A 27,031-nucleotide genomic window follows, 5' to 3' on the forward strand; every position below is an offset into this window, starting at 1 on the left:
GCTGGTCCTCTCATCATTAGATAGTGAGTTATTTGGCATCCAAGACCTGAATTGTCCTCAGATGCTCTGGATTGGCACTCCAGTGTTGTCTATCGAATATAACAAGTCTCCTGCAAGCGTGTTGAGCTCTCAAGCAATTTCTAAGGAAGCAGTGACCAGCTGTGTCTTGGCAGAAACAGCTTGGTAGCATCATGTGATTAGGGAAGGGAATTGGCAGTGCCTACATGGATGCTTTCCTTCCAGTGAGCGACGGCATTCAAAAGTGGTCTATGTCTGGCATCGCTCCAGTAAACCTTTTCTGTCATGTATCACTTGGAGAAATCAAGATGGAGAATTCACAGTGGAGCTATGCAACTATCCATTTGGACTTTATCAAATCATCCATCCTATGAGTGTGTTAATATTCATTCCTTCCTGCAGTGGTAGAGATAAATCTTTGTTTTGTAACGTTTCTGACAGGCCCGAGGAGGCTCAACTGATTGCCTCAGTATTTTTTACAGCCTAATTCCTCTTTCTGTTTGATCATAGACAGTCTGTCGTTTTTTCCCCCCGTTTTGATCTGGAGGTTGTGGACGGATGCATGGCTCGTCGCTCCATCGTCGCCCATGGAAACGGCGCTTGAGCATCACTGACGTATCGAGAGAAGTGGACGATCTGGAGAGTAGAGGAGATCTCGAGGCTGTCCGTGGTGCTGAAGCAGGAGCTCTGCATGTTCCATAATGGAAAATGCCAGCTGAGAGCAGGCTGAGAGAGACGTTAACCTTCAGAGATAGCATGCACATTAAAGATGCATTGCAGAAAGCTTTGAAGTTAAATGAGAGGGGGTGATTTGTGGCACGACAGGAGCCGGTGCTGGAAGAGGCCACAGGGGGCGCCCTTTTCTGTTCTGCTTAAGCAGCAGGATGGATGTTCCTGCCTTTGGAATTGTCTAAATTAACTTTAGGTCAGTGTAAGTCCTGTCTGTAATTCTGACGTGAGTTCTGGGTGAGAGTGCACTGGCGTTTCTCTGTTTGACTGCGGCTTCACCTCGTGTCTTACTTGTGTCTTGATTTTCCTTTTTATTCAGTTGTTTTTGTCTGATGAGGGAGGATCTCCTCATTGCTGCTGACCTGTAGCTAGCAGCCCATTGACTCTGTTGCTAATGTCGACCGAGGGAGCTCTTCTCCACCTAAATAACTGGTAGTATTTACAGTGATTGTCATTGTAGTGAACCCATTTTAACACTTTGATTTGGCTCTACTCACTCTACTAAAATTATTATTATTATTATTATTATTATTATTATTATTATTATTATAGCGCTGAATTGGGTACACTGTCAGGAAAAAAAAATATTGTACAGGTGCATTATTGTTCACTAAAGGTCCAAACAGTGTAAACCTACCTTTAAAAGTACAACAAGTACATTACATTCTCTGTATTACATTCTGGAGACGTGAGTATTTGTAAACATTTATTATAGTACTCTGCAAAATAAAATAATAAAATAAAAGTCCTTCAAATTAAAACGGGTGTATTAAATCACCTTAAATATGTACAATTAATATAGAATATGGTGCAATTATGTTCCCAAACGAAAAGCACTGAAACTCTACCACCACTGTTTTTCTGAAACTTTTTTCACACAACAGCGTTATTACTCAAAGCAGAAGGAAATGTAGTGGAGGAAGACGACCAGCTGGAGCAGGAGTGAAAACTTCTCAAGTGCTTTACTTCTGTTTTTGAGAAAGGACTCTTCAGAGATAAAATGCTAAACAGCGTCACTGAGAGATGCGAACAAATGCAAAGTGGTCCAGGTGCTGCCACTTGTAGAATCCCTCAGTAAAGCTATGATTAACTTTGTGAGTTGCTACAATGCTAAAACTTAGAGGACTTTTCTGATCAGCGAGGATATTATTGGTTCACAGTAAAAGGTATATTACGGTGTCACTATGATGGTGGGCCTCTGATAATATCTTTTCGATGTCCCAGAGAACACTCTACATTGTCCTGAGCACTTGTAAATATTAGAGGTTAGTGTGTTCCCCCTGTGTCTGATTGGGTCTCCTCAGGGTGCTCCGGTTTCCTCCCATAGCTCAGTTGAAGGTGGATGAAATTGTCGGCAGGAGTGACTGGGTGAGTGTGTGAAATTGTCTGCAGGAGTGACTGGGTGAGTGTGTGAAATTGTCGGCAGGAGTGACTGGGTGAGTGTGAAATTGTCAACAGGAGTGAATGGGTGAGTGTGAAATTTGTCGGCAGGAGTGACTGGGTGAGTGTGAAATTATCTGCAGGAGTGACTGGGTGAGTGTGTAAAATTATCTGCAGGAGTGAATGGGTGAGTGTGTGAAATTATCTGAAGGAGTGACTGGGTGAGTGTGTAAAATTATCTGCAGGAGTGAATGGGTGAGTGTGTGAAATTATCTGCAGGAGTGACTGGGTGAGTGTGTGAAATTGTCTGCAGGAGTGAATGGGTGAGTGTGTGAAATTGTCTGCAGGAGTGAATGGGTGAGTGTATGAAATTGTCTGCAGGAGTGAATGGGTGAGTGTGTGAAATTATCTGCAGGAGTGACTGGGTGAGTGTGAAATTGTCGGCATGAGTGACTGGGTGAGTGTGAAATTATCTGCAGGAGTGACTGGGTGAGTGTGTAAAATTATCTGCAGGAGTGAATGGGTGAGTGTGTGAAATTATCTGCAGGAGTGACTGGGTGAGTGTGTGAAATTGTCTGCAGGAGTGAATGGGTGAGTGTGTGAAATTGTCTGCAGGAGTGAATGGGTGAGTGTGTGAAATTGTCTGCAGGAGTGAATGGGTGAGTGTGTGAAATTATCTGCAGGAGTGACTGGGTGAGTGTGAAATTGTCGGCAGGAGTGAATGGGTGAGTGTGTAAAATTATCTGCAGGAGTGACTGGGTGAGTGTGTGAAATTATCTGCAGGAGTGACTGGGTGAGTGTGTAAAATTATCTGCAGGAGTGAATGGGTGAGTGTGTGAAATTATCTGAAGGAGTGACTGGGTGAGTGTGTAAAATTATCTGCAGGAGTGACTGGGTGAGTGTGTGAAATTATCTGCAGGAGTGACTGGGTGAGTGTGTGAAATTGTCTGCAGGAGTGAATGGGTGAGTGTGTGAAATTGTCTGCAGGAGTGAATGGGTGAGTGTGTGAAATTATCTGCAGGAGTGACTGGGTGAGTGTGTGAAATTGTCTGCAGGAGTAAATGGGTGAGTGGGTGAAATTGTCTGCAGGAGTGAATGGGTGAGTGTGTGAAATTGTCTGCAGGAGTGAATGGGTGAGTGTGTGGAATTATCTGCAGGAGTGAATGGGTGAGTGTGAAATTATCTGCAGGAGTGACTGGGTGAGTGAAATTGTCGGCATGAGTGAATGGGTGAGTGTGGAATTATCTGCAGGAGTGAATGGGTGAGTGTGAAATTATCTGCAGGAGTGAATGGGTGAGTGTGAAATTATCTGCAGGAGTGACTGGGTGAGTGTGAAATTGTCGGCAGGAGTGAATGGGTGAGTGTGAAATTGTCAGCAGCAGTGACTGGGTGAGTGTGTGAAAGTATCTGCAGGAGTGAATGGGTGAGTGTGGAATTATCTGCAGGAGTGACTGGGTGAGTGTGAAATTGTCGGCAGGAGTGACTGGGTGAGTGTGAAATCTGCAGGAGTGACTGGGTGAGTGTGTGAAATTATCTGCAGGTGTGACTGGGTGAGTGTGAAACTGTCGGCAGGAGTGACTGTGTGAGTGTGTGAAATTATCTGCAGGAGTGACTGGGTGAGTGTGTGAAATTATCTGCAGGAGTGACTGGGTGAGTGTGTGAAATTGTCGGCAGCAGTGACTGGGTGAGTGATTGTGTGAGTGGGTGAGTGATTGTGTGACTGGGTGAGTGATTGTATGAGTGGGTGAGTGCTCTGTAATGAACTGACCTGCCTTGTGCCCAGTGATTCAAGGGAGTCTATATGAAACCTTCTCATGAGATGAATGGATGAAGGAATGAAGGAAACTATTAGTAAACAAAGCTACCCACCTCTAGTACACATTTTTTCATTAACCCCTTATTATCTCCGGCGTATTATGAACTTAAGTGCACTGCAAATTGACCTGGAGGTATTCTCAACATACAGCAGTGGGTAATAGAAGCTTGTATTTGTTGTGGAATCTCAGCCATTAAAAATAAAACTTCAGAAAACTGCAGCTCCTTTAATGAGCAGCGACTCTCGAAAAAGCAAGAGCCAAGAAACACCGAAGAAGCAGGAATCTAAACCCATTCTCTAATCAACAGCGTCACACTATAGCACCCATTTGTTTGGATGAGTTGTTTGGGTTGGGCGTGAGGTTGAACAGTGTGGGTGGTGGTCCCCAGCTGGTGGGTGCACTCACAACCCTTGTTGCTGGAGGCCCAGCTGACCCTCATCACAAGTGTGTGTGTGTGTGTGGCAGGGAAAGCGGAAGCTGGGTCTCTGTCCCCAGGGGCCTCTGGAGTCAATGAGAACGGCGTGTCCAAAGAGATAAACGACCTCTGATGCGAAACAGAGCAGGACCTTGAGAGATTGTGCGTGTGTGTGTGTGAGAGAGAGCGCGAGAGATTGTGAGTGTGCTTGAAAGGATGTGTGGCTGTGGGCGGAGTGGGGGAGCAACAGCGAGCATAAATAATTGATGGTCTGTACTGGCATATTGGTGCCGATGAACATTCATTGGTGCTTTGACGGGTGGGAGTGCTGAAATGAAGGCATCGGTACTTTGCGCAGTTGACCTCGTTATTTAGCTCATAACATAAAATATACATCCGCCGAGGAGCCCTCCTGGAATGATGTTATGGATTAGGAGCGCATATTTCCCCTGATCAAGTGCCAGCGCTGATGAATATTCATATGTGTCCTTTATTTTCGCTTCCATAACAAACGAACGACAATGCGACAGTGTCAGGAGAACATGAATCATTAAAATCTTTCTGAATGTGATTAAAGATGTCTGTTGATTTCACTCCTGGGCTTTACTTTATTTTATTTTTTTTTTTCCAGTTAACAAATCTTGTCCCAATTGAAGCCACTTACGGAGAAAAAAACGAAAGTCTTTAAGCGCTCATTAAAACCAGTTGAAATGTGGGTTCCAAATGGTGGTGTCTTTTTTTCTTTCCTCCCCTCACGTCATTTCTTTTCCTCAGTTTTAACCACAGCGTTGACAGCGGCAGTTTCTCCTTGCGCTCGCTCCGCTCCTTAAATCACCAAACACTGAAAGGGCTTGACCCGATCTGTCTTTTGTCTTTTTCCCTTTCGACCTCAATCCCACCCTCCCAGCCCTCCACCCCACACAAAACACTTCCAAGTATTCCCAAAAGCTTTCCTTCTCTTTTTTTCCCCTCTCCCTCTCCCTCTCTCTCCTCCCTCCCCTCTGCCTTTGTTAGAGACGGCCCCTCTCTCTCTCTCTCTCTCTCTCTCTCTCTCTCTCTCTCTGCTCCCCCGTCTTCTCCTCCAGTCGAGGCTGGGAGAGGGTCGTGAGCGCTGCTGCTGGGAGGAACTCTCTCAGCGCATGTACTCAACCAAACCCGGTTTATCAAACACTCGTTCGCGAGTTGACTTGCCCCCTCCCTCCCCCGCAGCTCCTCCCCGCTTGGTGGACGGTTCCCGTGCCTCTGGCCGACCGTGGTTCTCCGCTTCTCTGAGGCTTGAGTGGAGGTGCGCGCTGATACTCGGAGCTCCAGCTGCCTGGGGGATTTCTGTCACGAGCGGCGGCTGCTTTGGCTGGCGGAAAATGCTGGATGCTTCTTCTTCTCAGGATCAGCTGGAGCGAATCGGAGCCCGGGACATGAGGAGCACCTCTGGAGCCAGAGCTGAGGATCGGAACGGATGCTTCAGAGGAGACTGAGAGCTGGAGAAGTAGCTTCTCCTCTCCAAGGAATAGCAAAAGCCATTTTTTTCAGGATAGGAAAACAACTTAACACTTTTTCTTTTTTTTTTTTTTCTAATTCCGAGGCGGACGTGAGGGAAGCTTGCTTGTTGAAGGGTTTGGATTTCTGCCGCTTTCTTTCGTGTCCAGTTTGTTTTGCCTTTTCCTTGTCGTTCAGTGTCGGCTGCTCTGAGCCAGTGGCTCTGACCGGAGGACCAGCTGCACCCTTCTCCACACACACAGTGGGGCTTAATCGTCCCTCGTTCTTTAAACTTTCCTCTCGCTGCTCCCTCTGACTCTCTAGCGCCGAGCTAGAAAGGAGCGCTCGTTCCTGTCGGATCGGGGGGAAGGGGCCAGCGATTATCAGAAAGCCGAGGGGGGTCGCGGTGTAGAGGCTGAACCCTCGTGCTCTTCAGGGCATATGGTCGATCTGCCTGAAGACAGCTGCTGACTATCTGTCAGCTAATTACTCCCAAACAGGACGAGGGGGCGGGGGCGGGGCTCCTGTTTCTGACCGCCGCTCTTTTGACCAGAGCCAGGCAGGGTCCCATAGCTTTGCCTGCGCTTCTGAGAAGGTGTGTGAGGGAGTGTGTCTATGTGGAGCAGAGGTTCACAGCTCCAGCTGTAGTGTGTGAGCACTTCAGGGCAAACAGACCAGAACAGTCTGTTTCCAGCAGCAGCAGTGGTCAGTCTTAACACATGGCACGCAGAGCAGACAGAGCTTGGCACCACCACGTTGCCTTCAGCCATAGGCAGGTGGCATAGCTTCAGAGGGCACTGAGAAGAGAGAGTAAGAGACAGAGACAGGGATACTTATTAGCCTCTTTGCCCCCTCCCTATACAGAGGTGAACAAAAAAACCCTGGAAGCAAAAAATTAAAAAAGCGTTTGTTTACTGATTCACCGCAGTGTGGAGCTTGTGGATTTAAAGCCCAAAGTGCAGCCAGAGTGTTTGCACTGATCCGCTTTTTTCTTTGCCCTGTGTGGGCAGGGGCCAGGGAGTCCAACAGTGCCATTCATGCACACTCACACAAACACACACAATCCTGTCCCAATCCTTCTTCCACTTTCGTTGGAGTGAGATGGAAGGCTTAGCTCAAGGTTAGGGGCAGTAGGGGCAGGACAAAGAGAGACTGGCTTCTATTTATATATATATAGATAGATATTTGTATTTTTTATTATTTTTTTTTCCACTTCTGGATGTTACTCAGGACCCAAAAATGTGTTGCCTGGAGACCTACATTCCACATTCTTTTTCTCAAAGGAACCCTCAGCTGATTTTTCCTGTCCACGTTGAGTTCGCCGACCCTTGTTTGAGATTTTGATTTCTTGCCCCGCTCTCCTCTGGGTCTTCTACCTGCTGGGGTCAGGTACCACCGGCCTCGTGGCGTACTTAGGAGGAAGCGCGGACTGGAGTATGACCAGCTGCCACTATCCCACACCGCCACCGGAGCGGGACCGAATGTACCAGCATAAGGTCTCGCTGGTGGTCCGCTATTTCATGATCCCCTGCAACATCTGCCTCATCCTGCTGGCCACGTCCACCCTGGGCTTCGCGGTGCTCCTGTTCCTCAACAACTGTAGGTCCATTCTTCATGTGTTACTAGTGCCTACCAATACACCCCAAGTCTTAAGGGCACTTATTTTGAGTCACACTCTGCCTAACTTAAATATTGTTGATTATAATCAATCACATGATGAACAATTTATGCAGTTAAAGTTCCTACAGAAAAGCCAGTGCATTATGTGGAGGTTCTTCCAGTGTTTATGGTTGTTCAGAGACTATACCTATGTTTCATAGGGTAGTAGCAAGACTTAAGATAGATCTGAATCATAGCTGAATAGCAACAAACCAATAACCAATTCTGAAAAACCTCTGAATAAAAAGCCAAGGGTTCCAAAGGTTGTTTGACTATGTTTGATGGCGCAATAGGCTTTTGTTTTTCAAAGCTCTCTGTAGGACACTGTCCAAATCAAATATGTCACTTTGTAGACGTGAGCCTATGTATGCGTGCGCGGTGGTGGACTTTTTGTCCGACTGATGTTCAGAGAGAATGGGATCTTGATGGATGGGTGGCTCAATGAGGATCGATGGCAGTCAAAAAGTAATCCCTAATGCCTAAAATTCGATCTAGCGCCTGACATGGCGGATGATTGAGAATGACGCAGATAAACTGGCCTCATCTTCTAAAGTGCCTTAGTTCTTCTGTCTAAACAAGCGGACCCCGTGGCATTCTGTCTTGCCTGAAGCTGTGGCATTTACTCGACACGGTGGGGATAAAGTGGGCAGATTAACTGCCTTTGGAGGTGGAAGCCCTGGCATTAGCGTCAGCACTCACTGTATCTGCTTGAATGAGTATCCAGAGGCTTCACCTTCCACTGGCCTCTCTGTTATATGCCACGTTTTGAAAGAGATTCAGGGGTGTATTCTTTAAAAAAAAAAAAAGAAAGGGTTGTTTACAGCAGTGTCATAGGGTGCCCTTCCACTGCATGCTATTTACACTACTCAGATTTTGCTTTGACGTTAGGCAAGTTTGGTGCCTGGAGCCAGGTACTCACTCGTTGTTTTAAGAAAAATGAGGAGGGGCATAACTGTGACATGTAAACCTGGCAGAGAGCTGATTGGCCAGACAGAATCTGGTCATTTGTACAATCTCTAAAGTATGGTTGCGATCACATTTGGTTTTATCCGACTCACAACAGCAGCTTATAAAATTACGATGTGGTCTGTTGAAGAGATTCGAATGCTCCTTAGATTGGGGGCCAACAAAGAAACCAGCATGAGCTGGAAAGTGCAGATAGGAATGGAAATAAAGATTTGCCTATTTAGTCCTAAAGAAAATGATAACACACAAATACACACCAGATGTTATGGTAGTGGACATTAAACCAGGTACCAGGGAGCAAAAGCAGGTAGAGTCGAAGAGATTTGACGAGTATAGGTACCATGCGGTGGAGCGTCTTGTTCCCCACCTATACCAAAGAAAGTTTCTCCTGCAACTCTGTCCAAGCCAAGAACCTGTTCTGAAACGAGTTAAAGCCATTCAAATGTGATTGCTGTAGAAGTACATATGTGATGTGTGGCTTGAAAGCATGTCAGAGTGCTCTCTGACAAGCCTGAGCAGCAGGTACTTCTGCACTTTATCAGCATTTCCATTAGCATCTTGTCTTCCCCACGTTCTGAACCCTGTCAAAGTCTCTGTTTCTACATCCCTCACATCTCAGATGAATGGCAGCCACAGTTTCTTTTTAATTTCCTTGCTGAGGTTTGATGAAAATACCTCTCTCTCCCAAAGCTGTTAAACAGAAGGTGGCTCCTGCGAAGAGCTTCAAGGGTGTGAATGGTGTTAATGACAACAGAGACGTAGTGTTCTTTTTTTAATTGGGTGTTTATGCAGATGTTGTCAAGAATCTGGATCCCACTCTATTGTATGTATTCATACTGTTAATGATGTAAATTGAAGAACAGATTAGAATGGCGGAAATACGCGGTGGAAATCCCTCACGGAAAAAAGCGAGGCTTATTCTCAACGCAGACAGAGAGGTGCACGTACTTGTTTGTTGTCATGCTGCTTCTCAGAGCAGGAAAGACTGAGAGAGAGAGGGGGAAGGACTCAATATTTGCTTGGACAAGTGGATAAGATAGATAGGAAGGAAAAGAGCGAGTCCTATTCAGCCCCACGCTCTCCCTCTGTGGGCCATTAACATCCGCTGGCTTTTCAATCCGGGCTGCTCCCTCTCCTCGGTGGAAGCCGGACGCCGCTGCATTAGATCTTGATTAAAAGACCTTAAAGGGCCCTACTTGCAATGCGTAAAAATGTGCCCTCTTCCCTTCCTCAATAAAGGTCCTCCAATGCGAAGTTCATTTATAAACTGGCCGTGTTGCCGAATCAATTTGGTTCAGACAGATTCCATTAGATTTAAATACAAACTCAGTTAGAACATTCCATTCCCACTTCTGAAAGTAGAGTTCAGAAAAAAAGGATGATGAAGTGAAAGGAGGGCCATTAACGTGGAGTAGGTGCAGCGTAGCATTTGAAAGCTTGTTGGAGAGGGACACAGACCTAAGGTTAGTCATTTCCATTTTCATTTAGCTAGCAGAGGGAAGGGAGACCTCACAAGACTAGAAGTGTTTAACTCCGCAGCCGAATGCCTCATGCAGGCAATATTACTACAGCAGCGCTCATTGACAGCGTACCATTGCACGCGCATGCACAGCCACGATTCATATTGATGTGATATTCATGTTGGTTTGAGAGCTTGTAGTGCCTGTGGGTGAAGGAGGGGAGAACTGAGATAAGTAGTTATTAAAAATTTGATTTGGTGAAAAGTCAAAGGTAGATTTGCTCCCTTTCCCCAGGTGTAGTCAGTAGTTTTCACGAACTAGCTTCTTCAGTTTAGCACTGGACCTGCCATGCTAATGTTGCTAACACACTCTAGAAGTCAATAATTACACAGGTCTTCTAAATTTTAACTTGCACCGAATCCAGCTCCTCATTAAGGTTGTGCAGTCTTGCCACTGTGGTTTAAGACACAGCCTGCCTTGCTATGAATTGCAAAACAGAACAGAATCTAGCTAAATGCTACATGTAGCCTTTTTAGACTACATAATTACTTTATTCCCCTGAATAGTCTGACATCTTTTTGCAACTGCGCACACACACACACACACACACACGGCGTGTTGGTTCTGCTATACTTGTGAGGACTTCCATTGAAATACACTAGGTAATCATTTACACTCACATTTTTCACACTGAAGTACCAGATTTTATATAAATAAGTAAATAATAAATACATTTTGTAAAAAGCTGTGAGCCCTGCTGAAATATTCTCACAATACCACAACATTTAAGCTATTCCTATCCTTGTGAGGATGTCTGCTCCTCACAAATGTGTTAAAACACTCACACACACTTACAACACAACAACTACCCACATGCCCACACTAGTGTCTGTAAATTGTGGGGACATTACATAGACATTCAACTGTATGGAGACTTAACAATGAACATTTCTCGCTACGTACTACTAGCTCAACCCTAACTCTAACCTTAACACAGCCTCATACCATGTCTTCACCTTTAAATGTTGATTTATTTTGTGGGGATCATCATGTGGCAGTCTCCACAAGCAAGAAAATCCTCACAATGTGAATGTGACAGGTCCCCACAGTGTGATATATACTTGGTACACGCAAACACACACATGCCGTGTATTTTGTTTCTTTTATTAACGTATACCGTCAGGTCAAATAGTCAAGCGTAACAGTTGAAAGGAAATGTCAGAAATCATTAGCCTCCTTCTCTGTGTGTGACATGCACATGTACGAAATGAGGGTCGACACAACATTGTTGTAAAATGGCTGAGTGCAGCATTCAGCAACATGGTGAGGTTTGGTCGTTTACTCTCATTCACTGCAAGTCACACACTGTCCCTAACCACGCTGACAGGTCTGTGTGACCTCAACTGAGGGCTGAATGTGTCTGGAGCAGGTTGAGAGAACCTTCGGTGCTGTATTTATGGAAAGGTTTAATAAGAGTTCTAGTGTTTGTAGCTCCCGCTTTAAACTTAAGAAACAAACATTGGACACCAAACATGTCTTGACTGATGATTAATGTATGTTTCATATTCCTTTCACGACCAGTAGGCTGTGAAGAATGACTTGGAATGACACCTATTCTTATTGACGTATATGAAAGTTGAGAATGTTTTTCCTCGTTCTGTAAAGTTATCATTTTCGGAGGAAGGTTTTGTTATGACAGCGTTTTCCTGAAACATGTAGATCCCCGTCGGATCTGCGGGCATAATTTGCCGTGAACATATTTGAATGCCTCTGTAGAAGCATTGCTGTGAGAGAATTGGTTCTCTTAGTTATGGCTGTGTTTTCCTTGTTGTTTTGGAAACCTGCGGATGAAAATCTGTAACTGTCACGATTGACTCTGAAGCCGGTTCAGCAGACACTTCATTATTCATGGAGTGATACACAGCAAGCTGCTCTTCACCACCACCACCACCTCCCCTCCTTCGCTTCCCTGCCTCCTTCGACACTCTCTCTCTCTCTCTCTCTCTCTCTCTCTTTCTCTCTCTCGCTCTCACCCTCTCTTCATCCCTTCTCCCTTTCTCCCCTCATGCCCCAAATCTCTCTTTCTCACTCACATTCTCAGCCCCCTCCTCTCTCTCTCTCTCTCTCTCTCTCTCTCTCTCTCTCATCTCTCCCCCTCTCTCTGCTTCTCCCTAGTCCTTGCTCCCCACCCTCTGCTCACGCTCGACTGTTGACAAGCAATTTGAAGTGAGCCTAAAATTAAACGGTATTCTGGCAGTCCACTTCTGAGCAGAGCTGAATCCTTATGCGGGAGGCTAGCTCTCTCTCTTCCTGTGTGTGTGTGTGTGTGTGTGTGTGTGTGTGTGTAAGACACAGAGACCGGCCGGGTAACTGATGAGGTGTTTTTTTTCTTGGCCTCAGTTACTCCCTGTGGCTACATAAGGTGTAAGGTGTTGGGGCTGCACTTAAACTCGGAAGATTCATGTGCTGGATTGTTGGAAAAGCAGGTTCTACATCTCCAGTAGAACTGACCATTTCAAATGGCCTTACACCGATGGCTTTGGGGCACTCTGTCTCATATTACACTTTCCAATCTGTTCTTTACTGCTACATTAAGTTGTTTTGTGGTCAAAGGAGAGTGAATACCATACTGCCACTATACATTTTAATGACTTGTATAATCATTACACAAATCTATGTGTAAAATATTAAATGCAGGATTAAAAGTAGGCGGCACGGTGGTGCAGCAGGTAGTGTCGCAGTCACACAGTTCCAGGGACCTGGAGGTTGTGGGTTCAAGTCCCGCTCTGGGGGTGACTGTCTGTGAGGTGTTCTCCCTGTGTCGGTGTGGGTTTCCTCCGGGTGCTCTGGTTTCCTCCCATGGTCCAAAAACACATGTTGGTAGGTGGATTGGCGACTGGAAAGTGACCGTAGGTGTGAGTGAATGTGTGTTGCCCTGTGAAGGACTGGCTCTGGACCCACCATGACCCTAAACTGGATAAGAGGTTACAGACAATGAATGAATGAAAAAATGATTAAACGTGTCATTTTATCAATGCGGGTAGCACGGTGGTGCAGCAGGTAGTGTCGCAGTCACACAGCTCCAGGGACCTGGAGGTTGTGGGTTCGATTCCCGCTCCAGGTGACTGTCTGTGAGGAGTGTGGTGTGTTCTCCCTGTGTCCGCGTGGGTTTCCTCCGGGTGCTCCGGTTTCCTCCCACAGTCCAAAAACACACGTTGGTAGGTGGATTGGCGACTCAAAAGTGTCCGTAGGTGTGTGTGTGTGTGAAGGACAGGCGCCCCCTCCAGGGTGTGTTCCCGCCTTGCACCCAATGCCATTAGCACCGTTGCATTCTGTACCTGAGAAAACGTGTTTAGAATGTTGTAGCTTGGAACACAGCGTCAGTCTTTGTTGTTGTAGTTCGCCTATTTGGCCACTGGAGGTCGACTTGACTGTTGGATTAATTAGCAGCCTCTTGTGGTAAGGTAGTTGAACTGCAATAACACAGAGAGGCACCGTTGTAAAACTGGCTAATGCACCTTAAAATGTTAGGAACCCTCTCAAAATTAACAGACACACAACAAAGCAAAAGAAATAAAAACACCCCCTCACTCCACCCCAGTTTAATTCAATTAGTAAAGCAGAAAAACTCTAGTTAAAATGAGTGCCAGGACTGTGTTGTTGTCGCAGGCCTAAGCTCATCTATGTGAACTTGATATTTGCCTCGGTGAACTAGCGCTCGAAAGCCCGGCAGCCTCCTCAGCCCACTGTCGCATTATCAGTGCAAATGCCTGCTTGACTGTGTAATCCTATCTGGGTTACATGTTTGGGTGTGTAAACATGAATCCGAATACCTGAAAAAGCCTGTAGGGATGCGTTCCCGCCGGACCCACTCCCCATTCAAACACTCTAGCTCTCTGTAATTTCAGAAAAATAAATGATAGCATGTCAGCTGCGCTGTTCGCAGTCAGTTTTGTCTTTTTTGCTTTCATTATCTGTCTGTGAGATAGAGCTGTCCACCCCCAGCATTCACAAAGACAACAGCAAGCCTGTGGGATCTCCTGAGAGCTTCACTTAACTAATGTGTTTCTCTCTCTCTCTCTCTCTCTCTATGTTTCTCAGACAAACCTGGCCACATCACACATGCCCCGCCTCCTCCTGATGGTAAGTCCTGAGAGATTTCTGTCCAATTCAAGCTGACCGTAGCTTTTTAACCCGAGCCGATAATGATCTCAGCCACAGAGCAGCCGCTCTTTTGAAGTTCTTTCTCTCTCTCTCTCTCTTTCTCTCTCCCCCCCCTCTCTCTCACTCTCTCTCTCTCTGTCTATCATCTCTCTCTCTCCCTCTCTCTCTCTCTCTCTCTCTCTCTCTGTCATCTCTCTCTCTCCCTCTCTCTCTCTCTCTCTCTCTCTCTCTCTGTTATCTCTTTTCCTCTCTCTCTGTCATCTCTTTCTCTCTCTCCCTCTCTCTCTCTCTTTCTCTCTCTCTCTCTCAATCTTTCTTTCTAGCCTCATGTTTTTATTTTTATGCCATTACTTTGGAGTTTGCGTCTAGACATGGATATAGTAATAATCCCTTTAAACCCTAGGGTTACTATTAGAATGACCAGACATCCTCCATTAGCCAAGGCAGCAAAAGATATCATTTCCATAGAGTAAATACAGTTCCCAATTTTCAGCATTGACACCAAGGTGTCCCAACTATAACTATTTACATCGTACATGTCCAAATGTTGAAGCAGATATCTGTTACTATTAGTGTGTTCTGTTAGTTTTATTGCCTCCAAAGAAAAGCATTGATCAGTAGAATAAGATCATGCCTTGGGTGCTCAATGCCAAGTGTTGGTTAGACAGGTAAAACACTTCATAGAGCTGGAGTGATGAACTCTGTCTGGTACCTTTTAGGATAAGAATCAACATCCGTACCTCGGTTCATTGCCGTTTGTGGCCAAATGCCATCCAATCATTGCAGAATTGATTGCATGTTCATTATAAAGTCTTCACTGCTGGAACAGTTGGTATTGGGTGATGTGTTTAAAAACAGTTGTACATATAGTGTATATAGTCTAGAGAATGTAGATAGATTTGTCTGACTTTTAGTGACCTCCACGTCCTATTCTCCATCGTTGGGCCAGTGATTAATCAAACACATTGCTTATTATATAGATTTTCTTTCATTTTACTTTTCAGTGAGTGTTATAAATTATGGGGTAACTGTTGTTAGGGCTGTCACCACAGACACTTGTGATTGATATATTGTACCAGAAATAATTGTGATAAACTATAATTTTCAATGAACATTAACACCCTTTGTAAGAATATTAAGAATTTTATTAAGTAATTTTAATATTCAGGCGGCACGGTGGTGCAGCAGGTAGTGTCGCAGTCACACAGCTCCAGGGGCCTGGAGGTTGTGGGTTCGAGTCCCGCTCCGGGTGACTGTCTGTGAGGAGTTGGTGTGTTCTCCCTGTGTCCGTGTGGGTTTCCTCTGGGTGCTCCGGTTTCCTCCCACAGTCCAAAAACACACGTTGGTAGGTTGATTGGCGACTCAAAAAGTGTCCGTAGGTGTGAGTGTGTGAGTGAATGTGTGAGTGTGTGTTGCCCTGTGAAGGACTGGCGCCCCCTCCAGGGTGTATTCCCGCCTTGCACCCAATGATTCCAGGTAGGCTTTGGACCCACCGTGACCCTGAACTGGATAAGCGCTTACAGATAATGGATGAATGAATGAATAAAATAAAGTAAATCAAACCTCTGTTTTCAAACCAATCAGACCTGACTACAGAACAGATCGAGTGACTAAGACATTGCTGACATTTATTGTTATGTAAACAGAAACACCAGTAAACACAATGGGCAATATTGAGGTCAGCAAAATGATTGAGGAAATTTACATATATTATATGATAAGTCAAAAATGCAATTACTGTGACAGGTCTAACTCCTGCGAGAGTTAAGGTAAGTTATGCGTTGTGCAATAGAAAGAAGTGTAGGTTCACACTCAGGCCTTCACAGTTGAATAGGGCATGAAGGAACCCTACAGTGATCCCTGCTTTGATGTGGGATCCATTGACAACTCGATTATGTCCGGACTGGATTAGTCCTGGGTGTGGAAAGTAGGGTTGCCAGCTCCTCTGGGCGTCCACTTGCCGAGGCTGTAGTCAGCTTCAAGTAGCTCTGCTGCAGCTCTCTGATTAGCCGTTCCCTTTTGCTCTCTTTTTCACAGATATGAATCTCCATACTTAGCGAGGTATTGTTTCTTGCCGCTGCCTCGTGCAGCCATTAATTAAACAGCAGCAATTTATTGGCAAATGCTGTCTCTTTGTGAAACTCCTAAACGGCAGAAACAGCTGGTTTCTGTTGATGAATATTTATGCGGCGCAGCGGATGAAATAAAGATTGGATCCGAATCCCTTCTCGGTGGTGGAAGACATGAATCTCCTTAAGATCTAAAGGTGGTGGCTTCATCACAGCTATCAGCGCAAAGCCAGAGCGTCCAAAGGTGGAACAAACTGGAGGGAAAAAGGCTGTTGATGATCGAAGCCCAGATCAGACGACAGGAAAAAATGACCAGCTCTCCCAGTGGGCGAACAGGATTTGGCCTGAAATTGCCCAATCACCTGCTCTGTTGGGTGTTCTGCACTGTTCGGTTCTGAAAATGCATCGCGGACATGACAGATCTGCTCGGCGACAGCCTTTGTCTCCTTGAAACGTCATTCTAATTCTTTTTGATTGAAGTTTTGCATTACCTCGGGGAACTGTTCAGATTTATGCGTCCAAGTCTGCAGCATAAACTTGTTACTAATAGACCTTTAATGCTAGAAAAGATTAGCACAGGGTCTGAGTGCCCTCCACATGACAGGAGTTATCAGTATTTTGCCGCTTTGGGGTGACGGCTCTAAACTGAGGCGAGGGCCTGAGGAGAAAAGTGAGGCAATGAGCGAGGCACGCCACCTTATTCCTCCCTTGACACTCTCCAAACTATGGACTATTGATCCCGCCGCTCATTTTGCGATGTATGGAAATTTCTCTATTTCGTGCCTTTCAAAAGGCACTGTTTGCTTCTGCGCTAGTCGACCATTTAAAAGCTGCAGCTAGCTCTTAATTACATTTTCAATAGTTGGTGTGAACCGGGAAAGGCTTATGTGCTTTATGTAGGCACTCTTTTTCATCCTCTCTCTCTCTCTCTCTCTCTCTCTGCCCTCAGGCCCTAAGTCCATTATGTGGTGAGGGAGATCAGTTAGCCAATTAGAGCCAGCCTAGATTTTACACCCCCCCCCCACACCCCCTCCCGTCATTCAGTGTCATATTAATTTGTCACAAAGCTTCACTGGTCTTCACGTGAAGGCTGCACTCTTCAGCACTCTTGTCCTACCGTCCAAGGACACAGTGCCATTCGCAGACGGCATTAGCCGCTGATTTTTAATTATGCAAAAACACAGCACTGATATTAAGTACGAGCTGCTTGTGTTGGAACAATGCAAAAATGAGAGGATTTCTTCTGGAAAACTGGTGCTGATCAGCCTTAATGAGCGCTACGGAGGATTTCCTTAGGCTGGTGGCTGTCCACTCCCGGCCAGTATAATGCGAGTTGTTTGCGGTTATATACGCAGCTGGAATCATCCGCCAAGTCCCGTCCAATAAAAAGCCGTTAATCACCAGCTAAAGCAACAATGCAGCCTCTAATTAGTGGCTGTGTATCACTGGAGGAGCGAGGCCACTCCGTCCACTGTCATTATGGCCCTGCCGCTGCGAGATAGCGGCAGTAGCTACAGCTTAGACTCTCAGACAGAGAGCTGCCAGATTTCTGAGAGTTAGAGGTAAGTGCAATCTCGATAAAGGTCATCCATGAAAGAGACTTGGCAGTGCTTGGCTCTGTTAATTATCTTTGTTTTGTGTCAGAAAGCTGGCTTTAAAAAAAAATCCTATTAAAGATAAAACAAATGTTCCTTCGTAATTAGCTCAACACTCCAATGCCATCCATGCCGTGAACCTGCCAAGACCAAGACTGGGAAAGAAACCGAGAGTCGTCTTCTGGGCTCAGTTGTTGTTCGCTTCGGTTAAACAGTGTGTTTGCTTACTCCTCATTTGCAGATTGTGTTGTAGGCGTCTAGAGCGGCCGCATCTGTGTTTCCCACAGCTCCAACACAAGAACCATAGAAGAAAATAGTGGAGGTTGTACACCGGTCAGAGGAATGGACAGAGGCTGGTGAATGTAGATGGACAGACTCATGATATCATTTACTAATTGGGCATGTTTATTCAACTTGAAGTGAAGGGACAAATCCTGGAAATGACCACAGCTGAAGATAATGAGTGGTGCTTTGCATCAGAGACAGTGTGCTGTTGTGTGTTCATTACAATAGATAATGTTTACTGATTGTTAATTCTCAAAATACAGTTTATAAAAGTGGCCTTAAGTATAATGTAGTGGAGTGCCCTAGGACAGTCAGTGTGTAGGAAACACTCCAGCTGAATTTCCCCCCACAATACAAGGCCATTATAAAAGTTGGCTGCCCTGAATGTCCAGAGGCTCCACTTGTCAGTTTGGCTGTGGACGTCTGCGTGGCCCGTTGCCAACTTTTATCCACTGGAGTGTATTTCTTATCATATCATGTTAGCCTGCCATGCTTTTCAGGGGTGCGTTTTTCTCAAACGAGTTTTTTCCTGGTAGTTCATGATTTAGCTGCTAACACTCTCTGCATAAGTTATGCGGAATACTCATTAGCAGAACGCAGCCGTGTCAACGTTTATAGACCAGGTTTCAAATTACTCCAACTGAAAGTGAGAGCCCATTTATTTTCCTTCTTTCGCTTTTAAGTACATTTCCACTGGGTGCAGGCGTTGGCTTATTTAGACGGTAAGAGAATCTGGAGCCGTCACGCTGCCTGTGGCACTAGGTCACCTAGCATCGTCACCATCATCTTTAAATTGGGACAAAATGAGGAGTAGGATGGGAAGAAAGACACGGACTTGGTAACTGGAGCCCTTCTTTGGCTCCCCACTGTCTCCGGCGTATCTCGGCTCATGATAATGAGTAAACTCCCCTCACGATGAAGACTCGCACTTGGCATTTGTCACAGTGAGTATCCCCCCCAGGGGCTGCGCTGTACCTGCGAGCATAAAAGATGTTTGAATTGAAAAGCGATTTGATCTAGGACGGAGAGTGTTTATGCAGGCTGGAGCCTGAGCTCTTTTTTATATACTTCTTTCACAGGACTCTTCAGAGGAGCTGCCAAACTTTTCCGAGCTTTCAAACACTCCCACCACTTCCTGTGAAGAGGACAGAAATAATAAATAAAAAAGTGTTGGGTGGGGGGTGGGTGGGGGGTAGTAATTTATTCGGCCGTCTCTGCCTTCTTGATGGCACGATGCAGCCCGAGTGGAGCAGAATTAATTATTACCACTCACTTATCTTAATTAAATCTTTTCATGTTGTGGGTTTTGCACAAAAGAGCCTCCAAAAAAAAAAAAAGAAATCTCGCTCATCTCTCCTTCGCTCGCCAAAGATGGCGCATATCAAGATATCAAAAGGTGAGCCATCAACACATCTGAGGCTCCGGAGCACCTGTTGTTCAGAGAGCAGCTGTAGCTGCTAATCGTAGTTTTTTTTAAGTTTGACATTACGAGGGTAAAGTTTTCCCTAGGCCTGCACACTTCCACGTACTTCTAGTTCTATCCAAACAGCAATGCACCAGCTAGACCCCCTTCAGAAAGCCCTGCGTATATCTTCTGCGGTTCTGTGGAGTCAGCATTTGCTTGCGTAAGCACCATGCAGAACCTAGCTCGGCTTTTAAAAAGTGCTAGGGAGAGATACGGAAAGATACAGCTCGAGTTGACATCCCTGCGCTTTAGCTATCTATGGCACTGCTCGCCAGCCCAGTGCACCGGAAAAAAAAGAAGGATATTGATCTCTTAACGCAGAGGTTGGGAGGTTTTTATTTATTTATTTTAAATATACAGGCCAGAAGGTGCAGAAGTGGGCAGAGGTGCAGATTCACTACTGGAACGATCTGTCTCTGAAAGAGGAAGGGGAGGTAGCATCCCTCCTGGCGTTTAGATCTGTCCCAACTCAAGTCTGGCCAGGGCATGAAGTGAATATGTGTAGTCAGTACAGAGCAGGGTTTCTCAACAACTGGGTGACTAGTGGACCACTCTACTGCCTGGTGGTCCTCAAGCCGATACCAAAGGGGACCATGGCCCACTAAGGACCACATTTTTATTAGTCGTAGAAAGGTTACAGGTTACAGTCACTGTGATGCTTCACTAACTTGTAATTAGGAGAACAGAAACTGCACTATGTACCGTATGCACTATGCCAGAGGGTAGGAAACCACCATTTGTCACAGCCCCACCTTCTTTAAACGTATATGTTGAATAGCACACTGCCAAGGAGGGAAAATAGGCTAATATCTGTCCCGTTAGCTAAAGCTCTTACAAGATTTCACATTCATCTATGACCCCAAAAACACCAAGTCTTACCTAGTGTTGCTTTAAATTGCCACTGTTCTGCCTGGTTTCTGATGTAAAATAAGCTGACGTTAGCCTGATCGCCATGGTGTTTTAAGTTTTCAATATGGCTTTTTTTTTTTTTTTTGCAATAACTGGGTAACAGCTGTGTGTCATTTACTTGGGAAAAAGGGAAATGTTGGGAGCCCCAGGAGCAGAGCATTCAGAAATCCAGAGATTTCTCAGTCCACTCGCACTCTGTGGCCAGGACTGTGTGGTGTGCTTGTTCAACCACCCCTTGGTGATTATCCTGATTCACTCCGCCTTTCAAATCTGTAATCTGGTTATTGTGTGTGTGTGTGTGTCAGTGAGTATCTGTCACTCTCTGCTCTTTTGAGTAAAGGCAGGGACCCCTGGGTGACACAGTATGAAAGCACTGTGCAGTGTAGCGCAGAGGTAAACTGAGACAGAGAGCTGGGAAAATAAGGGGGCTGCTGGGATGTTGTTTCGAATTTAATTACAGTAATTATGATGCATGGCAGTTATTCACTCCGCAAGGTGACGAAATGTTGAATGCTTTTTTTCTGAAAGCTGCTGGAACGCATTAGCGGGGAGAGCCGAGGAAAGGCTGACGGTCCGGTCCGCACTCCGTAATTGCAGCATTGGTTGGACATTCGGTCGCCGGGTTTGAGGATCATGCGGCATGCTCTAGGCAAATACAGATGACTCGCCTCGGGGTGGTTTTTGTTCCTGAGCTCGGTGAGAATCGCTTTAATTACGTATTAGTTCCTAGCCTCATAATGAAGGCAATTAAGTATTAGATTCTTCCACGTTTGATCGCGGAGGTATTGATTACAGCTTGAATCCATTCATTTGAACAGCGTTGTGGAAAGAGTGCGTCTATAAAAACCTGTGACCACAGTGTAGCTCTACTGCAAAACTAAAGATGGAAACTTTGAACATGCCTAGGCGCCGTCTGTGGAAATGAAGTGGAAAAAAGTGGACGAGAGAGAGTCTTCTACATTCCCCTTTTAATTAATATCACACAGCTGTGTAAAGATATCTCTGCTGTGGAGGAGTCACATTTCCACGGATGGCAAGATGGTCCCTCAATAGACCGCTCCGCTCTCCCTGTCCAGAGGAGTGTTGCAGTAAGCTGAAACTGCTTTGTAATTCTATTCAAATGCTCCAGCGGCCGAGGCAGCAGAAGCGAAGGCAGTGGCTGTGGCTGGGCTTGTGCTGGGATGATGGAGTGGGCCAGTGAGGAGAGAACAGGAAACTATAAATCTCCCCTTTAAACCCTTCCAACTCTCCCTCTCTCTCTCTCTCTCTCTTCCTCTCCCTCTCCCGCCGCCCCCTCTTCTGCATTCTAACACAAACAGACAAGGTGCAATGATGTTGTTGGAGGCATGTGGTTCCTCCTTCTGCTGGGAGTAAGGCAGTGGATTAATAGAGAGTTCCCAGGGCCCAGCGGAGAGCCCGGTGTATGTGTGTGTGTGTGTACATTAAAGGTCTGCACAGGTATAAACTCAAGCCATAGTCCAAACATCAGTTTAAACTGCAGGCCAAGCTGAATATTTACATCAGGTCTCGGACTGGTTTGAAAGCGTCCACATTGCAGGTGACCAGCGCCAATTTGTGTAGTAAGAGTGTAGTCGCATTTACTCATGTAGTCACACTGGTTGTCATAGTAACAGCACAGGCATTAGTACGCTGAGGGTAGGAAAGCAAAGAGCACCACGCCCAAACGGTGCTAAGAGAACCCCTCATGAAACCTGATCTGACTGGACAAACTGAGTCCTGTCAAGAGATCCGATGTGGAATCAGACGTGGAAACCACCTACAGATTTGGCTAGGATCCGAAAGGATAAAGGCATGCACAGGCAGCAGAAAATCCATCCCTTTCAAGTTGGATGTGCCAAAAAATTGGATTTGAGCTACCTGTCTGAACAAGGTTTTTTAAAACCCAACCTAGCCTGGCTCTGTTGTGTATACACACACACACACACACACACACAGACAGACACATAAATATTGAGAGAGGGATTATCACAGAGATTATCACAGGATTTTACTGTGATTTGGTTTGTTGCAAAGTGTGGGATGTTCACCTTAAATACCAGAGCCATGTCAAAGTGCTGGACGATATGACCACACACATATATCACGATTAATTGAACATTTTACCTCAGTTACGATTAATGGACTATTATTTTGTTTTTGTTTATTTGTCCTCAGAATTCATTTCCAAGGCTTGTACTGTAAATATGCTGAAGTATTAAAGCTTAGGATTTTTTCCCCTAATGTTGCTAGAAGCTTGTCAGTATCTGTCAGTTTTCTTTGCTGCTCGAGTAGCTCGGTTGGCCTCTGTGTTTAGGTTCTCCTCCATGCTGCTTTTTTATGTGGTAAATTGGATAGGGCAGAATCACATTACTACATTCAAAGTATTATGCTTTTAAGGGAACAGTACATGAACACACAGTGGAGGACATATCAAAACAACCAAAAAAAGGATGAACAGGGTAGAAAAAAATAATACTTTATATAGGCAACATTATGTCAGTGAGAAAGTCTTGATTAATTCAGTTTTAATTCGTTTTCAATTCATTTCCCAGCCCTATGTCCAACACAGTGTTATGAGAGAGAAGGAGAGCAAGAAAACAAATGTGAAAGTAAGGAGGCAGAGGATGAAAAGGGCATGAGAGAAATGCACAACATCAACTACATCAAATCACTCCTTAAAAACCCCACAATTACTCAGTGCGGTATGTGAAGTCATCCTGAACCGGCCAAACTCTGTGATTTGTTGAGCTCCGTCGGACTCTAGTTGAGAAGCAGACCTCTAGTGTAAGCTCTCTCTCTCTTTCTCTTTCTCTCTCTCTCTCTCTTTCTCTTTCTCTCTCTCTCTCTCTTTCTCTTTCTCTCTCTCTCTCTCTTTCTCTCTCTCTCTCTCTCTCTCTCTCTCTTTTTTTTTTCTGTGTGTGTGTGTGTGTGTGTGTGTCTACTCTTGGACGCTCTGCACGAGCTCGCTGCTCATCCTCGGCTAATTTGTATTGTTTCCCTGACTTCCCCTTAATGGCTTGTTTGACATGTGTGCCTCGCGCTGCTGCACACAATTATGACAAGGTGCTTAGGCGGCCGGGCGAGGCTGGAAGCCAACTTTTCTATTGACACCCGCTCTTTCAGAGGCCGTTCATGCTGCGAAGGGCAAGGGCCCGGGGCCAAAGCGATCGTGATAGATGTAGCTGTGTTGTGAGTGTGTGTGTTATCAATTTGGATGTGTCTGTAGTTTCCAGAGTGAGAGTGTCTACATTAAAATCTAAGAAAAGCCCTTCCGGCTGATGCGTCTTTAAAGCGGGAGGAAGTGGAACGGCTGTGTTATGGATGGGCTGTTTGAAATAGAATGTATCTTGGTTGGATGTATTTTCCTATTGATCAGTGGCCTAGTTAGACCTCTGGGTTATATGACACCACAGGGATGCCCAGTAGTGGCATGATGCACTTGTGTAATTCGGGCTGGTTATGGCAGTAACAGAACACTGAAAAAGGTGGCATTTTAGAATGTAAAAGGTTATAAATGGTGTAACTGTCACGTGGTGGTATGTTGGGGTGGTCAATGAGCAATGAACAGGGAGGAGGTAATCGCAGGAGACTTTTAATTAACACAAAAAGGGAACTAAACAGAGAGACAAGGGAACTAGACAAAGACTAAACTCACTTAGCAAGACTAATTTAACTCATAGAACAAAAACAATACAAAGATCTAGAAACAAAACAAAGAACACTAAACAGGGCTAGACACTAAACACAAAGGGACTAATACTAAACAAGACTAAAAAAAAGTAAACAAGAACAGGCTAAACACTTAACAGCTGATGAACACAAAACAGAGGCTAAACTATAAACAACAAGGCTAAACACAAAGGCTAGGACATTAAACACAAGGGCTAAACACAAGAGCTAAACACTGAACACTGGGCTAAACACTAAACAAGAACAGATCTAAAGGGACAAGACACTAAACCATAAGGTAAACATCAAACAAGGCTAAACAAGAAGGCTAATCAAGAAGGCTAAACAAGATGGCTAAACAGCTGAACACAAACTAAACAGAACACCAAAACTTAGCATCTTAGAATCTTGCACACAGACATGAACCACAAACATACATGCAATCACAATGTCCCACAACCAGGAAACACTGACATGGACTATTAAAAAGACTACACAAACAAGAAACACCTGGGACAGATAACGAGGGGGCAGGAACACAAAGGAGGCACAAGAGGGAGGAGCAAAGGTGGAGACAAATGAGACAGACAGCAGGAACACACTAGACTGGGCTATACATGACAGTAACGTCTGTTTATTAATGTTAATTAGGTTGTAAACACTTTACAAATCATTAATGACCAGTTGCAACACAGACAGAAACTACAACAGTGACCTGTTGTTTGACACCACGTCCATCTCCCCTGCTAAACCGCAGATCTTATTGTATACTTACTTTATTTTGTCTTCCTTCATCAGTCGACATTAAGCCTGTCAGCTTTAAAACATATCTGTTAATAGCTTTAACCATTTAACCCCAAATAATGGATTAACCACCAACAGAAAGGCATTTTTAAAAATAATGTGATGTACCTTAACTTATAAAATAGAATGAAATTACAGAAAGGCATGTAAAAGCTGGTTCATACTTCTGCAAAGATCCATATAAAAGTCTTTTTTTCATTGCGATGTGGGCGTCATACACAGAAGTTCACATACGTGTCAGCCATCTTACTTCAACATTATGTGAGTATCATAAAAGAAAGTCCTTTTTATTTTTATTTTTTGAATGGAAGCAGGAGAATCCTAGGGCAAAATAACCCTTTATATCTTTACACTTTAACTTAGGATCACCTACAGGAACACTGCAACTCTTCTGTCAGCTGACCCTCAAAGTGCTCCACTGTCGCGCTTTGGCTGTGTCCTTTGCTTCTCTCTTGTGTTTACTGTTTCCCTCTGTTTTTGTTTACACCGCCATGTGCTTGTGAATTCTCCCTGGTGTTTCTTATAGCCATACCTCCCCTTGTCAGCTGTTTATTATTATGTCACTGAGCTCACAGGTCATACCTGTAGCTTGTATATTCATAAGCCCGTTTCCTCTTCGGTCATTTGTGCAATGCTTAAATCTTGCTCATGTTTCAAACCAATAATTGCTAATGCATTTATTTTATGCTGGAAGAATATTGAGTGACCCTGTTGGCATACAGTTGGTTAAAAGCTAAAACGTTATGCAAATAAACGTTAAATTTTTTCTATAATGTTCATTCAGTGTATCTTCCTGTATTTTATAAATGTGTATTTACATATCAGCATATACGTAAATGTTAGGGATGCACCGAATTTGAATTGTTTGGGCTGATACGATAACAGATAATTAGCACCCTGGAGTAGCCGATACCGATATTAATAACCAATAAATGTATCTTTTTTAGAATTAAAGCAAATTCTTATTGGTTTAGGCAACACAAATTATATTTATAAAAGGTTGTCATAGCACAAGCCTTTTCTTCAGTATTTGTACATATCTGTACTTTTTAATTTGACCTTTTAAGTTTATTGGTTGTAGTTCATTTGTATTTTTATCAAAGATTTACTGCTGGTTCCGCAGGAATGGTTTCTAGAGGGGCACTAATTAGTGCAGCACCAGGTTGGTTTTGGAGAGCAAGTGAGAGAGCGGCATTAACCAGTGTTTGAGCGAGTGTTTGTAATCATTTATCATCCTGTTTCAGTAATAAGTTCAGATGCTGAACGACTCTAGATCTATTTTCATGTGTTTTATAAAAGAAGGGCTTCTGCGCTGTGGTATTTAAGACTATCTTTCTGTCATTTAACCCGCTGTGTGTGTATTTACACTGCTATCTGTGTGTACATGTACTGAGCTTTTAATATTTTAAATTGGTTTTCACCACAGAGAAATTTAATCCCAGAAGATGTTCTCTGCAGAAACTTTGAAAAACATCCACACGGCAAACATAGTTATGTATTTTCAGGTGTCAGTGCAGATGCGCAAACACAAAAAGAGGTGCCAAGTTAACGGTTGTAATATTGGCTAAAATTCCAATATGGGATCCACAAAACCACAAAAAATATCCACATATCGGCAACTTATATATTGGCCACGGATATATCATGCAGCACTAGTAAATGTGGAATATCTGATATTAGCATTGACCCAGAATTCAAATATTTATGCGTCCCTACTACTTTCTGTTGTTTTGGTTCAGTGTTGTTTGGGCCTTGTTACCATGGCTACCAAACAGCCAGCCAGCGTTTATATGGCACTCTGCAGAGCCATGTGATGCATAGTTGAGATTCTGAAGGTTGTGTGCAGCAGCAAGTCCCTGTGTGCCAAACGTATCTGTGATTGCCGTCTATCTAGTGTAATCCAGTCTTAACAAAACTTACAGCATGTTAATGTCTAGTTTTTAGACTGTGATTTCCCTCAAAGCCAGTTTGTGTTGAAGACATGATGCTGTCGTTATAGAGTACAGACTTCAGTTGGATGTTAACTACAGTTGCCTCACAGGTCCAGCACAAAAATAAAGAAACACATTTCAGAGGCTGCTTGTGCTGAGAAGGGCAAGGGCCTGGGGCCAAAGTGACTGTGATAGATGGGGCTAAGTCATGTGTGTGTGT

General features: G+C 44.6%; 1 protein-coding gene across 1 annotated transcript in view; it reads left to right on the forward strand.

Annotated features, from left to right (window-relative positions):
* The window catches only part of agrn (agrin), a 330,093-nt gene that overhangs the window by 116,306 nt on the left and 186,756 nt on the right, over positions 1–27,031 (forward strand). The window contains exon 3 of the mRNA XM_066672367.1: positions 14,022–14,063. Coding sequence (XP_066528464.1) covers positions 14,022–14,063 — 42 coding nt within the window. The remainder of the gene's footprint in view (positions 1–14,021; positions 14,064–27,031) is intronic.

This window comes from Hoplias malabaricus, chromosome 5, assembly GCF_029633855.1.
Source record: "Hoplias malabaricus isolate fHopMal1 chromosome 5, fHopMal1.hap1, whole genome shotgun sequence".
NCBI classification, from domain to species: Eukaryota; Metazoa; Chordata; class Actinopteri; order Characiformes; family Erythrinidae; genus Hoplias; species Hoplias malabaricus.